The 18,387-nt window shown below is 39.4% G+C and overlaps 1 protein-coding gene across 4 annotated transcripts in view; it reads right to left on the bottom strand.

The window, feature by feature from the left end:
- The window catches only part of LOC126106799 (gastrula zinc finger protein XlCGF17.1-like), a 154,690-nt gene that overhangs the window by 48,793 nt on the left and 87,510 nt on the right, over positions 1-18,387 (bottom strand). For 2 of the 4 annotated variants that reach the window (XM_049913187.1, XM_049913189.1), the window contains 2 exons: positions 12,846-12,944; positions 6,786-6,835 (listed from right to left, as the gene is read on the bottom strand). In XM_049913187.1, coding sequence (XP_049769144.1) covers positions 6,786-6,835; positions 12,846-12,944 — 149 coding nt within the window. The remainder of the gene's footprint in view (positions 1-6,785; positions 6,836-12,845; positions 12,945-18,387) is intronic. The other 2 variants (XM_049913188.1, XM_049913190.1) reach the window with 2 other exon arrangements.

Genomic DNA, 18,387 nt, shown 5'->3' with positions numbered 1-18,387 from the left:
AGACAGACCACAGTATCAGGCAGAGAGTTCCATCACTGGCAGAACTGCAGAATTCAGCTGTCCTAAGAATTACAGCTTGCTTTGGCCATCAGCACACTCTTCCATCTTTATTTACAGAAAATCATGGAAATAATGGGGCTCCATGAATTTTTCGAGCATTACTCACTATCGTAGCTCATCAGATTCTCTGTCATGTTTATTTCTATGGATTTTTTAAATAATGGGATCCCATGAGATGTTGTTGCGGCCAAAATTAGTGTTTATCATACATTATTCAAAGCCCAGTGGAGATACAATGCTCAGCAATAGCAGACTTCATTAGTGGCGAAAGGCAAGTACAGCATTCTTCCACAGTGTGCAGTCTGGCCTATGTAAGCCATACCACAATGGCAAGCTACTTTCTAAATTCCAGCCTCCTGCAATTACTAGTTGTTCTCCTCCGATCCCAGGTCTAAAGAAATACTGGCAACAAGTGGAAGAAAAGCTAGGGATTTCACAGGTGTGGCCTTGAACAGTAAGTCCCTTCCAAATGCTCCAGTCATACTCAGAGTTATTATAAAGAGCTGTCAAATACAAGTGCTCCATCTGGAATATGAGGGTAAATACTACTAGTACTAGTACTAGTACTACTACTACTACTACTACTACTACTACTACTACTACCACCAATAATAATAATAATAATAATAACCACTAATAGGGCTAACCCCCTTTTAGTGTGATTAGTTGGTTCAGGACAGAACTAATGAAGCCTCGGACAAGCGCTGTCATGGTCAGGGACGATGCTTGTAACCTATGCCCGTCCACAATGGTAACGACACTGCTAGCCAACTGGAAAATGATTTAAATCCAAATAGAGGTGTTTTGCAGGATATGCTTCCTGCAACCACTCTAGAAGGAAAACAAAGACAGAGGATGAGATGGTCAGATGAAGTTAACCGACACCTCATGTTCTGTTATTACCAAGCAACAAACTTAGGAACAAACACAACTGGATACAGATCACAAGTATACACAACATTTATTACCAGATACCCAGAATTAAAATTTTTAACAGAACAACGACTAGCTGATCAGATTCGTGTAGTAATAAAAAATAACAGGATACCCCAGTCAGAATTAGAAAACATCAAACAACAAGCGCAACAAATACTAGAACAAAATAATGTGCAATCAGAAGAAGAAGAAAATACAGTAATGGACTCAAACATCCCAGAGCAAACAAACAAAGAACAACACGCATTAATTAAACAATCAGAGGAAAACGAAATCTTAAGACAGCCACCAGAACAAGCACAAATAGAACACAAAGTGACACACATGTTAGATATAGAAGAAAAATTTCAGCTGACATATATAGAATACAAAGACACAAATACAGACATTAGACCATTCTTGCATAGACCACCAAATAACCCACAAGTCAAAACAACAATAACAACTATCAACACAATCATACACAACAAAATAAATGAAAATACAACTATGGAAGAGTTACAACTACTGATTTATATAGGAGCACTCACTACACTAAATATACACACTAGGCAGAGATCAGAACCAACCAACACACAGAAGAAACCCACAAAACCAGCATGGCAACACAGGCTACAGATCAGAATAGAAAAATTGAGAAGAGACATCGGACAGCTAACACAATTTATAAGAAATGAAATATCAGACAAAAAACGAAAAAGGTTAGGTAAAATCTCACAAGAAGCGATAGAGCAATTAGATGAAAAGAAGCAGAAATTACAAGCATTGGCCAAACGACTTAGAAGATACAAAAAAAGTGAAAATAGAAGGAAACAAAACCAAACATTCAACACAAACCAAAAGAAATTTTACCAGACAATAGATAAACACACATATTAAAATAGACAATCCAACAAACTTAACAGACGTGGAACACTTCTGGAGCAACATATGGTCAAACCCGGTACAATATAACAGGCATGCATGGTGGATACAAGCAGAAACAGACACATACAAGATGATACCACAAATGCCTGAAGTGATAATTTTGCAACATGAAGTCACCCAAGCAATTAATTCTACACACAATTGGAAAGCCCCTGGAAAAGATAAAATAGCAAATTTCTGGCTAAAGAAGTTCACCTCAACACATTCACATCTAACTAAATTATTTAACATATCTAAAAAGAAAGATGATGAGACTTACCAAACAAAAGCGCTGGCAGGTCGATAGACACACAAACAAACACAAACATACACACAAAATTCTAGCTTTCGCAACCAACGGTTGCCTCGTCAGGAAAGAGGGAAGGAGAGGGAAAGACAAATGATTTGGGTTTTAAGGGATAGGGTAAGGAGTCATTCCAATCCCGGGAGCGGAAAGACTTACCTTGGGGGAAAAAAAGGACAGGTATACACTCGTACACACACACATATCCATCCGCATATACACAGACACACAGTTTGGGCCAAACTCTTTGCCTTTACAAATGTCTGCTTGTGTCTGTATATATGCGGATGGATATGTGTGTGTGTGCGAGTGTATACCTGTCCTTTTTTCCCCCAAGGTAAGTCTTTCCGCTCCCGGGATTGGAATGACTCCTTACCCTCTCCCTTAAAACCCAAATCCTTTTGTCTTTCCCTCTCCTTCCCTCTTTCCTGACGAGGCAACCGTTGGTTGCGAAAGCTAGAATTTTGTGTGTATGTTTGTGTTTGTTTGTGTGTCTATCGACCTGCCAGCGCTTTTGTTTGGTAAGTCTCATCATCTTTCTTTTTAGATATATTTTTCCCACGTGGAATGTTTCCCTCTATTATATTCATATCATTAAATTATTTAACAGTTACATTGCAGACCCATACACATTCCCTGATACACTTACACATGGAATAACTTATCTGAAACCTAAAGATCAAGCAGACACAGCAAACCCAGCTAAATATCACCCCATAACATGCCTACCAACAATATACAAAATATTAACTTCAGTCATTACACAGAAATTAATGACACATACAACACAGAACAAAATTATAAATGAAGAACAAAAAGGCTGTTACAAAGGAGCATGAGGATGTAAAGAGCAACTAATAATAGATGCAGAGGTGACATACCAAGCTAAAACTAAACAAAGGTCGCTACACTATGCATACATTGATTACCGAAAAGCTTTTGATAGTGTACCCCACTCATGGTTACTACAAATATTGGAAATATACAAAGTAGATTCTAAATTGATACAGTTCCTAAACATAGTAATGAAAAACTGGAAAAACCACACTTAATATCCAAACAAATTCAAATACTATCACATCACAGCCAATACAGATCAAGCGTGGAATATACCAAGGAGACTCATTAAGTCCTTTCTGGTTCTGCCTTGCTCTGAACCCACTATCCAACATGCTAAACAATACAAATTATGGATACAATATTACTGGAACATACCCACACAAAATCACACATTTGCTATACATGGATGATCTAAAACTACTGGCAGCAACAAATCAACAACTCAACCAATTACTAAAGATAACAGAAGTATTCAGCAATGATATAAATATGGCTTTTGGAACAGACAAATGTAAGAAAAATAGCATAGTCCAGGGAAAACACACTAAACAGGAAGATTACATATTGGATAACCACACCGACTGTATAGAAGCGATGGAAAAATACAGATGCCTATAAATATCTAGGATACAGACAAAAAATAGGAATAGATAATACAAATATTAAAGAAGAACTAAAAGAAAAATATAGACAAAGACTACCAAAAATACTGGAAACAGAATTGACAGCAAGAAACAAGACAAAAGCTATAAATACTTATGCTATACCAATACTGACCTACCCATTTGGAATAGTGAAATGGAGTAACACAGACCTAGAAGCACTCAATACACTTACATGATCACAATGCCACAAATATAGAATACATCACACACATTCAGCAACAGAAAGATTCACATTACGCAGAAAGGAAGGAGGAAGGGGATTTACCGACAAAAAAAACTACATTATGGACAGGTAGACAATTTAAGAAAATTCTTTCTAGAACGAGCAGAAACTAGCAAAATACACAAAGCAATCACTCATATAAATAGATCGGCTACACCACTGCAATTTCATAACCACTACTACAACCCTTTCGATCACATAACATCAACAGATACGAAGAAAGTAAATTGGAAAAAGAAAACACTACATGACAAGCACCCGTATCATCTAACACAGCCACACATCGATCAAGACGCATCCAACACATGGCTAACAAAAGGCAATATATAAAGTGAGACGGAAGGATTCATGATTGCAATACAGGATCAAACAATAAACACCAGATATTACAGCAAGCATATTATTAAAGATCCTGCTACGGTCGCAGGTTCGAATCCTACCTCGGGCATGGGTGTGTGTGATGTCCTTAGGTTAGTTAGGTTTAAGTAGTTCTAAGTTCTAGGGGACTTATGACCTAAGATGTTGAGTCCCATAGTGCTCAGAGCCATTTGAACCATTTTTGAATTAAAGATCCCAATACCACAACAGATAAATGCAGACTTTGCAAACAACAAACAGAAACAGTAGATCACATCACAAGTGGGTGTACAATACTAGCAAATACAGAATACTCCAGAAGACATGACAATGTAGCAAAAATAATACATCAACAGCTTGCCTTAAAACATAAACTTATAAAACAACACATTCCCACATACAAGTATGCACCACAAAATGTACTGGAGAATGATGAATACAAATTATACTAGAACAGAACCATTATAACAGATAAAACAACACCACATAACAAACCTGACATCATACTCACCAATAAAAAGAAGAAATCAACACAACTAATCGAAATATCCATACCCAATACAACAAATATACAGAAGAAAACAGGAGAAAAAATTGAAAAATACATCCAACTGGCTGAGGAAGTCAAGGACATGTGGCATTAGGATAAAGTTGACATTATACCAATTATACTATCAACTACAGGAGTCATACCACACAATATCCACCAGTACATCAACGTAATACAGCTACATCCAAACTTATATATACAACTACAGAAATCTGTAATTATTGATACATGTTCAATTACCCGAAAGTTCCTAAATGCAATGTAACATATACCGTACAGTTAAAAGAAAGTCACGCTTGATCAAGGTCCATGTCACTTTCCGTTTTTAACCAGACCTAAGGTCTGAGAAAGGAAAGAAGGTAATAATAAAAGTATTACAATTTTTGAACACATGTGCTACATCAAGGAAATGTACATTATTGTTAATCAGTTCAGTTGAGGGGCAATACAAGCACTTCTAGATTTGATGCTTTCATATGAATATCAAGGTAAGAAAAATTATACTGTAACTGACAATAATTTATGAGCAGCTGAACATTCTTTTCACTATCATGTTGCAGAGACTATATTCAGCTGTGGTGCGAGAATCGAGCTCCCCCTCATGAACATGAAATGATTGCCACACAAGTGCCAATTATACATATCAGAACAAAATGCACATATATATTTTGCAAAGCTGTATCCACAGGCAAGATGATTTGTGGTTACACATTATCCAAACACAGGAACAATTAAAGTTAACTTACAAATGAGTATAGAGCTTTATCTTGTCTCGACAGATGAACAATTTCACCTGACATCCATACAATTTTGAAACTTCAGCTATAACTTTATACAGTGCTAATACTTTGCAGTAAACCATTCAACCATCTGCAGAATGAGCCTGAAAGACTGATGACAAACTGCTCTCATCTACCTTATACATCAGTAGGTCAAGTGAATTGTGTATGAGTACATAGCAAATCTTGTGGAAGAAACAGCAAGTGGATGGCAGAGAAACATGCTACCATGACCTCACTGCAAAGAATGTTGTATCACAATTCTGGTCAACAGGGGAACAATACTGTTGTCAATGATAGTTAAATATTGCTAGTACCAAGGGCCCACACTTTCTCAAGCTAAAAACCACCATCACAACTGATATGAATCATTCATCAAATGTATTTCTTTAGCTTTCCTGGGACACGAATCACAGAATGATGAAATGGATGTTGAAATTTAGATGTTCTCACAGCCCAGTGTGTAACTTGCCTGTATAGCATTAGACCATGGCAGATTTATCAGGCTGTAGCGAGTAGGTATAGAGGTTAAGTAAGTAAAGTATGTCTGATATTCAACAAACCACACTGCCAAAGAATCTTTTAAATGCCTGCCTTCTGTATAATCAAGTCATCCTACACAGAGCCAAAAAGTGTGGCTATGTGGCTGAGACTCATTTTCTTCAATAACTTTTTTGAGAAGTCCAAGTTTTTCCTTTAGATGGCCCTTACCAGCAATCATATGTGCCCTGCACACAATTGTATTGGGAATACAATTGGTGGAATTAAATGGAATTCATGGAAAGTTTCTCACCATGGGGACATTCTACGAAAGTGCAAATACCTGCAAACAACGATAGGCTTAAAACATTCTGAGTTCAACACCATTTCCTCAAAATCTTCATGGAGAACTTATTAAATGTTCACGTGTGTAATTTCGAAGTGTGTGTGTTCCCCAACCCTGTAGATACAAATTAATTACAGGAAAACATGATGTTGTTGGAACAGGAAGTGACTGTCCCAGGTGATGAAGTGTGTGAACATTATGTACACCAGTCAACAGCATTCGGTATTCCGTGTATATGTGCGTCTAGTCTTATCTTCTGCCACCCCACTTAACAGGTGAAGCTCCAAAACAACCCATACACAAAATGAAAAAGAAGAGAGACATACAACAGTACAATACCTTTTGGGTTCACTGCCACTACTTGTCGATTCTATTTCATGTTTGAGGTCCTGAAAAAATGATGAAGAGCATCTATAATAATAAACAATAATCAGTGTCCAGGCAGCTGAAATGAGATTTCTATGGAACGTCAAAGGATTTCATCTCTCATATTATTCCCAAATGACAACATATTGAAATAAATAAATATGAATCCAACAATGTCACACGATGTCTCATCTGATTAGCCAGCCTGGTCCGAATATGCACAATGGCAATGGAAAGAAGGTTGCCTAAGATTTAGAAAAATACAATTCCTGTGGGAAAAGTCATGTGGTCTGATCGTGCAAGCAGTGGAGTGATTCACAAAACTGGAACATCCCTAATCTTGGATAGATGATAGTGATTAATTACAATGAATCAAGTTACCTTCCATTAGGAACATGGGTGCACTTAGCAACTGTTATTTGATTTATAAATTACAGAGTACAGCAAAGAATTGTCCTTTTGTGCATATTTTATTTGGCATTCATTTGCCAAATAAAACCTGCAGAACAGGATGACTGATTGCTGTGCTCTACAATTTATAAATCATAATGAAATTAAATCCAAAATGCAACACTTTTTTTGTCAGGAGTCTTCTGATGGGTTTGATGAAGTCTCCAACAATTTCCTCTCCTGTGTCAATTTCTTCATAGCATCTACACCCAACCTTTTCAGTTGTTTGTTGTATGTATTCTAATCTCTATCTTCCTCTACAACTTTTGCCATATACACTCCTGGAAATGGAAAAAAGAACACATTGACACCGGTGTGTCAGAACCACCATACTTGCTCCGGACACTGCGAGAGGGCTGTACAAGCAATGATCACACGCACGGCACAGCGGACACACCAGGAACCGCAGTGTTGGCCGTCGAATGGCGCTAGCTGCGCAGCATTTGTGCACCGCCACCGTCAGTGTCAGCCAGTTTGCCGTGGCATACGGAGCTCCATCGCAGTCTTTAACACTGGTAGCATGCCGCGACAGCGTGGACGTGAACCGTATGTGCAGTTGACGGACTTTGAGCGAGGGCGTATAGTGGGCATGCGGGAGGCCGGGTGGACGTACCGCCGAATTGCTCAACACGTGGGGCGTGAGGTCTCAACAGTACATCGATGTTGTTGCCAGTGGTCGGCGGAAGGTGCACGTGCCCGTCGACCTGGGACCGGACCGCAGTGATGCAAGGATGCACGCCAAGACCGTAGGATCCTACACAGTGCCGTAGGGAACCGCACCGCCACTTCCCAGCAAATTAGGGACACTGTTGCTCCTGGGGTATCGGCGAGGACCATTCGCAACCGTCTCCATGAAGCTGGGCTACGGTCCCGCACACCGTTAGGCCGTCTTCCATTCACGCCCCAACATCGTGCAGCCCGCCTCCAGTGGTGTCGCGACAGGCGTGAATGGAGGGACGAATGGAGACGTGTCGTCTTCAGCCATGAGAGTCGCTTCTGCCTTGGTGCCATTGATGGTCTTATGAGTGTTTGGTGCCGTGCAGGTGAGCGCCACAATCAGGACTGCATACGACCGAGGCACACAGGGCCAACACCCGGCATCATGGTGTGGGGAGCGAGCTCCTACACTGGCCGTACACCACTGGTGATCGTCGAGGGGACACTGAATAGTGCACGGTACATCCAAACCGTCATCGAACCCATCGTTCTACCATTCCTAGACCGGCAAGGGAACTTGCTGTTCCAACAGGACAATGCACGTCCGCATGTATCCCGTGCCACCCAACGTGCTCTAGAAGGTGTAAGTCAACTACCCTGGCCAGCAAGATCTCCGGATCTGTCCCCCATTGAGCATGTTTGGGACTGGATGAAGCGTCGTCTCACGCGGTCTACACGTCCAGCACGAACGCTGGTCCAACTGAGGCGCCAGGTGGAAATGGCATGGCAAGCCGTTCCACAGGACTACATCCAGCATCTCTACGATCGTCTCCATGGGAGAATAGCAGCCTGCATTGCTGCGAAAGGTGGATATACACTGTACTAGTGCCGACATTGTGCATGCTCTGTTGCCTGTATCTATGTGCCTGTGGTTCTGTCAGTGTGATCATGTGATGTATCTGACCCCAGGAATGTGTCAATAAAGTTTCCCCTTCCTGGGACAATGAATTCACGGTGTTCTTATTTCAATTTCCAGGAGTGTATATTTCCCACCAGTATAATGGAAGTTATTCCTTGATCTCTTAAAATATTTGCCACAAGTCTGTCACTTCTTCCAGGAAGTGCTTGTCATTCATTCCTTTCCTCAACACCCCTGACAAGAATTTTGACATTTCTTACCAGTTCACTAAATGTTCAGCATCCTTATATAGCAACACATTTCAAACACTTTGTTTCTCTCCTTTTCTCATTTTCCACAATCCACAATTCACTTCAACATAATACTGAACTCCAGATGCATAATCTCAGAAGTTTCTTCTTCCAATTAAGGCCAATGTTTGAACTAGTAGCTTCTTTTGGTGAGGAATGCCCCCTTTATCACAGTTAAATTTTTTTACCTTCCTTGCTTCATGCGCTTTGTGTTATTTTGCTTCAGAAGTAGTGAAATTCATTCACTTTGTCTACCACATGGTCACAAAATATGGTGCTACATTCATCAGTAATCTCATTTCTGTTGCTGCACAATACTTTCTTCTTTCTTTCGTTTACTTTCAATCCATATTCTTTGCTCAGTAAATTGACTTTCCTTGGCTGTTCTGTGGTGGTCCCTGATCATGTTACCCGGATTCGCCTCCCTGCTGAATATACCGTTTTTGCAGCGGAGCTCCACGCGATCCTGACGGCACTGGAGCAGATGCATCGTGTTCGGGGCGATCGATTTCTTCTCTGCTCCGATTCTCTTAGTGCCTTACAGTCACTGCAGAACCTGTACCCGACTGAAGAGATGGTCCAGCTGATACATGACCAACTGTACTTGCTCCAACGGCGGGGTAAAGAGGTATCCTTCTGCTGGGTGCCTGGTCATGTCGGCATATGGGGCAATGAACAGGCTGATCGGGCTGCCAAGGAGGCCTGCAGAGAGCAGGATGTGGTCCAGTGTCCTATCCCCTTGCAGTCAGTCATCGCTGCACTCCACAGGAAGTGCATGGAGTTGTGGGAGGACAAATGGCTGGCGGTGACGGCCAATAAACTGCGGTCGGTAAAGTCAACCACTCGGCCGTGGCGTTCCTCCTGCCGGCTGCTCAGGCGGGAAGAGGTGGCGCTCACACGTCTTCAGATCGGGCACTGTCCTCTGACACATAGCTATTTATTACAGCGGGAGGATCCTCCGTTTTGTGATGCTTGTGGTGTGCACATCTCTGTCCGGCATATTTTAACAGACTGCATTTTATACCGTGATGCAAGGGCAGAAGCACAAGTTGATGGGGATCTGCCCTATATTTTAGCTAACGATGAGACGTGTGTGTCTAGGGTTTTTAAGTTTTGTGATGCGTCTGGACTCTGGCCTAAACTTTTAGGCTGGAGGTGTTAGTGTATTGCAGAGTGGCTGACTCCTCCCTTTTTTCCTTGCGTTCAGCCAGCCACTTCCATCTGCTACATTGTTTTAGCACCCTCTACCTTTTTCTTCCCGTGTTGTCCATGTTTTACTGTTGACGCCCTGCTTCATCCCACACTTCGGTGTGGGTGAGCACATGTTTTTCAATGATTGTTCCCCGTTTTTTCTGTTCCGTTATATGTAAATGTTCTGAGTTTTTTTCTTGACACCCGTCTCACTATGATACTGAATGGGCGCTGAAGACCTTGCTGTCGTGCGCCCACACAACCCTTCTACTACTACTACTACTACTACTACCACCTGTCATTCTTACTTTCACAGAGGATAGAACTAACCTCAGTGAATCTTATCATCAACAGCCTTTCACTCTGATTTTTTATCCCACTCCTGACACTTCCATTTCCTTCAATGTTGCTTTGATAAAAAGGCTAAATAGTAGAGATGAATTTTCTGTCCACCAGTGCCATTTTCAATCCAAGCATTTCTGTTTAGGTTTTCATTTCTTTTGCTGCTTCTTAGTCACTGTGTATGTTTTATTTTACCCATCTTACCCAACTTTTCTGAAGGTCTCAAACATCTAATACCACTTTATAGTGTCAATCACTTCACTTTATAGTGTCAATCACTTTATCTAAATTGACAAATACAACAAATGTGTTGAGTTTCTTTAGACTTGCATCATTTATCAAGTACACACATAAATTCAGTTTGATAAATTGCTGGCTATTGTACTCATCTAGCAATGTCTATCGGGACTAGCTCCACAATTACTTTTACCACTGCATTTTATTGTAGCAATCACAGTTACAATTCATTTTAATTCACTCTTTCATTTTATTTATTAGGTATTTAATTACTAATCCACATTCTTTTTTACATCCGACTCACTAAAATCTGGAAACTTCTTTGGACATTATTCTTGTGTACGAACAGAGATCAGGATATTCATTCACAATGTATTTCGCAAATAATTACAGTCATAAGTAACCAAATGACACTATTTCTTGTGCTGTGTTCAGAGTCATATAACACATTTTGCATGTTAACACTTCTGACTTTATGTAAAACTCGCCACAAATATTTATATATGCCACAGAATGCTTAAATTTTTGAAAACTGCTTAGGAAAGAAATCTTCCACTTCAAAATGGCCATCTCATCAATCCACAGTTTTCAACAACAAAGTTGGAAAAACAACAGATGCCTCATGAGTACAATTGTGCCACCTTTAGTTGTAGGTAGATGATGTTCTGCTTGTTCAGTTGCAGCCCTGCCTTTACAAATATTATTTCTGCTTGCACAGAACTAGCCACAGTACATTTATTAATATGCTAGCAGGGATAAACTTGGATATATATCAGTTTTTCTTTTACATGTAAGAGAGGATCCACAATGAAATATGAGGAACTTTATCTGCCACATGCATGAAAGTAAGAGGTATTATGTTACAACTAAGGGATACTGATACCACACCGGAGAATTTTTTACGAGATAATATTTACTATCAGAATGTGTAATGTAATGGGACTGACACCGTTCATTATTCATGAAATGTGTGTTATACATGTCGCATATTTGATAAATAATTTATAAATTTATCATAAATACAATCAACAAACACCAAAGAGCTGGCTGTATCTAGGGTTTTCCGGAGGTCACGGAAGGCACTTTCTAGTTCATAGCAATTATAACTAAAACCCAATTTTCTTGTATAGTGTTATCGGGCTGTATGTTCCTGATAACTTCCTTCATAGGGGCCCCAGGTTTTACATAGCTGGTAGCTCTAAGACTGTGTTCGTTTTGCAAGATTTTTGTGAGATTGCGACCATGACTGTATGAGTAAACAACTAACTTGGATTTCCTAAGATATGTATTTCTGCCATTACTGCCTTTTGGGGCAATGATATTTCTATATTTTCGTATATCAGCAGCATCAGTTAGGTGGCACTCAGTATCATTAAAGTCTTCCTCGTTTGCTTTTACACCGTCTAGAATGGCGAAATTGTTCTGTAGTTTTTTAGACCTAGGCCTGCTGTAAGTACTTTCTGATTCACAGTATTCTACGTATGTTCTAGCTGCATTTATATCACAATAAAGCTCACGTAACACATTTAGTTCAATGCCGGCACTGCACATTTCCGTTGCTACTTGGAGACCGTTACACAGTTGACCACAATCGCACGAGATTTTATCAGAGTTTAATTTCACAAAACAACTCGAGTGTTACTGTTTATGCATTATTGAGCATTCTCTAATACCTTTTTCCACTATAATATCACACGAACAACACTTTACTGATGATAATAACTCAAAATTTACGGAGCAATTCACCACAGTTTGTATATACGCCGCCATCTTTCTTTACAATTGTTCACTGTTTCATTACTGAAAGTTCCTTTCCACTAGACTACTTTAGCCTGAAGATTCAAAAGCAAAGCTAACATTCTACTGGCAAGTACTTCATACAAAGCTGTTTTACACTATTTTCAGCAAGACGCCAGTGATGTACAGGCCACAGGGAACAAAACTTACCTCCATGTGCTCCTCTCTCACTGCCTCCTCATTTTCCTCGTCCTCAGTCTTCTCGATATTGAGTGTGCTACATCCAATGAAGTTTTCTGGTGAATAATCCTGGAACAGGTTTTCTGTTTTGTAAATACTTCATAAAACAAAAGAAGTAAAATAGAGGTAATGCAATATAGCTGAATAAAATCAGGTGGTGCTGAGGGAATTAGATCAAGAAACAAGACACTGAAAGTAGATTAGTTTTGCTACTTTAGAAGCTAACTGATAATGACCCATGAAGCAAGCCATCTCACAGCAACAGCAAGAAAATCATTTCTGATAAAGTGAAATTTGTTGACGTAAAATATAAATGCCACTTTATGGCAAATTGGAACTGTGACCAAGACCAGGACTCAAGTACGGGCATTTGTCCTTTCACAGGCAAGTGCTGTAACAACTGAGCTATCTGTGCACAACTCACCTTCACAGATTTATTTATGCCAGTATCTCATCACTTACTTTCCATAGTCTCGCTTGGATAGCTCAGTCAGCAGAATCAATCAGCACACACTCCACTGTGGAGTGGAAATGTATTCAGATAAATTTAAATGTTAAAACATCTTTTCTGAAGGTGACCTTGTACGGAAGTGAAACACAGATGATAAGCAATTCAAACAGAACAGAATACAAGCTTTTGAAATGACGGGTTGCCGAAGAATGCTGAAGATTAGATGTGTAGACTGAATAACGATGAGACACTGAATCAAATTGGCGAAGAAATTTATGGTACAAAGAAGGGGTCTGTTGACAGGAGAGTTCCTGAGGCATCGAGGAATCTATAACACTATATATGTGAAGGAAAGTTCTTTGCATGTGAGTAACATATGTCTAGTTTTTATTATGTTAAATAATTTTCTGATGACATTTTGTATTTAAAAATATTTGCATGTATAAACTATTCATGCTGATGTAAATTTGACAATTGTAAGAAATGGTCACACTTAGAAACAATGTAATGCATAGGTGTTATGTAAAAGACGGTGCGGTTTCGTTTGAAATTAAAGTGGCTCTGGGGATGGAAAAAGTGGCAAGGGCGAACTGATGTGCTATCTAGAGCGAGTGTGGGAAGTCAGTCACACAGTCTGTAAGCAGTAGTGACTGAGGCAACACCCTTGTGTAGCAGGAGAAGCTTTACCTGCTAATTTGCATAAAAATGCCTCAGATGAAGACTGCAAGCGGCTTATGGTATAGCTGCGAGTTGTTGGGCTACTGCATGTAAAATTGAATGGTGCCAAGAAGAGAAATTGAGCCCTTACAGCAAGATACTTGCAGGCTGTACTGTGGGTAGTGTAGCTGCTGTAACTGTTCGCCACAACTAAGCCTACAGCCACCAGACACGATTTTTTTTTTTTTATTATTCTACTTTTCTACAGTGTGAACCATTAATTTAAATGCTGTTTTATTAGTGAATAATCATTCTTGAACTTTAAAGAAACTGATTCACCCTGTTATTTCATCCTAATCATACGACTATATAGGGTTCGCTCCTGGTGTTTCATTAATCCGAGTATCCTGTTTTACAGACCTATGAAGTGCCAAGTTAATATAAAGAGGCATCATTTAATTGTGCAAATCATCTTCATCTTCTCTTCAGGTATTAGGCAGGAATTGCCTGTTATGGCACCCATTTCTGTCGTGGTCTTCCTCTGTCTCTTCTCTCGTGGCACTTATAATTTCTTGCCTTTAAGGGAAGTATCTCACTCTCCATTCTTTGTAGATGTTCATTTCATTTTCTTCTGTAATCTGAAATTTTATCATTGAGGCTAAAGATTTGCAGTTCTTCTCTAATATCTTGATTTCTTAGCCTGTCTTCTGTTGTGCAACGTTTAACACATTTAAGAAATTTCATTTCTTGTGCCTGAATCTGGCTTTCTTTCTTCTTGGTAATCACCCATGTCTCACTTCCATAGAGCAATGTGGGAACTGCAACAGTTTTGTAGAATTTAATTTGAGTGTGTTTCCTGCTTTTGTTTTTAGGTTCCTGTTGATTGTTCCACATACCCGACAGAATTTACTGAGCTTAATTTCAATATCTCTGCTGTAGCCATATGTCATTTCACATCTGAGGTAACTGAAATGGTTTACTTGCTCTAAAATCTTCTGATCTATCACGATTTTGGTTCTGATTGGTTCTTTCCTCATGAATGCCATTGTCTTAGTTTTTTTCTTTTGAAATTTCCATGTTAAATTTTGCACTTATTTGTTTTAGCAAGTAGATTCCTTTCTGAAGGTTATCTACCTTATCTGCTAGCATATATCAGCATATAGTAAATTATTTAAAAAAATGTTCCTATCTGAAATTCTGATGTCCAAATATGTATTACTTCATTGATGTAGATGTTGAACACAGTTGGAGAGATGCAGCAGCCTTGTCGTACCCCTTTGTTAGTTGGTACCTCATTAGTTGTTTTACCATTCCATTGAGATCTAGAGTGATATTTGTGTCTTGATAAAAACTTTTTATGCTTTGGATATCTGTTATTCGTCATTATTTCCCAAAGTTTCTGTCTATTGACATTGTCTAAAGCTTTTTTAAAGTCAATAAAAGCAATGTGTGTTTCTTTATTATAATCTCTCCATTTTTCTATTATTTGCTGTAGAATAAAAACTGCATCTATTGTGGAGCATCCTTTCCTAAAACCCATTTGTTCCTCATGCAGTGCTGCTTCTGCTATGTTTTTAAGTCCTGTATTTAAAATCTTTGCATACATCTTGCATGCTCAGTCCAGTAAACTTATTCCTCTGTAATTATTGCATAGACTTTTATCTCCTTTTTTCAAAACTGATATCACTCTAGCTGTTTTCCAGTCTTTGGGAATACTCTTCTCCTTCCAACATTCATTGAAGAGATGCATCAGTTGTTGGTGTAGCATCATTCCTCCATATTTTAATAATTCAGCATTAATGCCCTCTTTTCCTGTTGTTTTTATGTTCTTAAGTGATGTTAGTGCAGATGTTAATTCATCAGGCTGTATTTCATCTAATCCTTTCTCATCTAGTTATTCAGTTTCAGTTTCAGTTTCTTGTGCTGTATGATCATACCACAATTCTCTGTAATGATTTATTCACTGTTCTTCGTCAATACTATGTATTTGTAGCTTCTCTCTTTCTGTTGTGTTTAAGGTTTTTAAAACCTTATATGCCATTTGTTGTCTTCCGTGGATATCATGTTTGGTATTAGAGATAAACCTATCCCAATGATCCTGGTGTGCTTTCCTTACTACGCATTTAGCATTATTTCTTTTCTCCTTATAGTATTATTTGTTCTCAATAATGGGGTTGCTTAAGTATTTTATATATGCATCATATTTTTATTTGACAGCTTTCATTATATCTCATTCCAAATTTTTAGGCCTTTTCTTTTCCGTATTCTTTACTCCTGCTACTCTGCATACAGTATTCCTCAGAACTTGTCATTCTTCTTCTATATTGTCTTTTGTTTGTAAGTTTGCTAGTTCTTCATTTAATCTCCTTTGGTACAGGTGTCTGATACTGTCCTCTTCAAGCGAATATACCTTATAAACACTTTGATCTTGCTGGTTTGTTACTTGTTTCATTATTTTCTTCCATTTTGTAAAAAGATCTATTCTGGATATTAGTAAGAAATGATCTGATCCTATATCTTGTCCACTATAAACTCTTGTATCCCATACTTGGCCCACTAGCTTATCATTTACTAAGATGTAGTCAATTATTTATCTAAGACCTCTACTGGCCCAAGTTTACTTGCATATATCCCTTTTCTTAAAAAATGTGAATTTGTGACTTTTAAATTGTTGTAAGTGGCAAAATCTGTTAGTAATTTTCCATTTTCATTACATATTGGTTCTCCAAATGTACCTATAATGTTTGTTACTGGGATATTTCCTATTCTGACATTGAAATCACCCATCATAATAATCTGATCAGTAGCACTGTATTTACTCAGAGTCTTCTGTGATTCTTCATAGAAGCTTTCAGACTCATCTTCTTTCCCTTCTTCGGGTGCATACACACTTACATAGGTGGTGTTATCCCTTACCAGTTTCAGCCTGACTAAGTATTCTTTCACTTAACAATACCGGGAAGGGAAGTTGCTACTCACCATATAGAGGAGACGCTGAATCACGATAGGCACAACAAAAAGATTCACACAATTAAAGCTTTCGGCCGAACAGCAGCACCAGTGCATGATGGGAGTGGCAACTGGGTGGGGGTAAGGTGGCCTCACCTTTGCATCATGCATCATGCGCTGGTGCTGGTGCTGCTGTTCGCACTGTGCTTTCAGCTCTCCGACACTGCAGGTGTGTGTGTGTGTGTGTGTGTGTGTGTGTGTGTGTGTGTGTCTAATGTTGACAAAGGCCTTAATGGTCGAAAGCTTTAATTGTGTGTTTCTTTTGTTGTGCCTATCGCGACTCAGCACTCCGCTATATGGTGAGTAGCAACTATCCCTCCTGGTATTGTTACATTCAATCCTGGATTTTCCATTGTTTGATTTTTTCCTGATGGCTTTTCTTCAATCCTAACCCTGTGCTGTTTTCCTTTGCAACTACATTCTTTTGCATCCGCTATACTCAATGTCCATCCTTCTTTCTTTTCTTTACTGTGTTTCTCTTGTCACCTTACGAACCGCACTGCACGCTCTACTTATGAGCCACACTGTATCAACCATCTCGGCCGCACGCAACAGACGGCCTCAAGACCGTGCTGATTGTTAGTGCAGCATCTTACGTCCCACATTACTCTCGCCGATATAATGAAGCCTGTACCTTCAAGTGATCATGCTCCCTGTGTCAATTCCCATACTTTTGCATGTTATCTCCCCCACTTTTTCGGTGCCACACGATCTTACATCTCTAACCGCAAACCTCTCACCAACCCCCATACGTTCCCCGTTCTATGCCTGTTCGCACCCACTAAATCCACCTCATCCAGTCACATTTGCCGTCCCCCTTACGCTTATCCACTCTCAAATCTGCTACCCACAGTAATATACATATATTTTTTATTGATTAGTTATTCTCTACTTTGACCCTTGTGACTTCCCACCAATTTTAGTGAGTTTTCGCCTTCCACTATCGTCGTCTTCCTCAAATTTCATCTCGTTTTTTTTCCGCCTTGTGTATCCATTTTGTCCTTTTCACGAGTATTGTGGGGGTATTTATGCGTAATTTTTCAGACGTGATTCTACTTCCTTATGTAATTTTTCGCATTTTTTGCACCATCATGGATCCTTGCACCTTCCACCTGTGTCACTACAGAAAAGTTTCCTTATCCCTCGCCAGATCCCAGTCCCACATACTGTTCCTGCGTTGTTGCTTGGCTTGTGAAATCCCCCATAATGGCCTTACCATCAATTTACCCATCTCTGGTTGCCACCCCTCCTTCCATGATGACCTCCCCCTGTTCAGATTCCGCCAATCCTTAGCCCTCACCAATATAGTCCTGCAAAACCATATCAAACAAGCCCAGCCCTCCTTGCAGTACCTTCGCTCCTTCCGCAAAATTCTCCTGCTATGTAATCCCAAAT

Source organism: Schistocerca cancellata, chromosome 10 (genome assembly GCF_023864275.1).
Source record: "Schistocerca cancellata isolate TAMUIC-IGC-003103 chromosome 10, iqSchCanc2.1, whole genome shotgun sequence".
Taxonomy (NCBI): Eukaryota; Metazoa; Arthropoda; class Insecta; order Orthoptera; family Acrididae; genus Schistocerca; species Schistocerca cancellata.
This window is presented reverse-complemented; position numbering and strand designations above follow the sequence as displayed.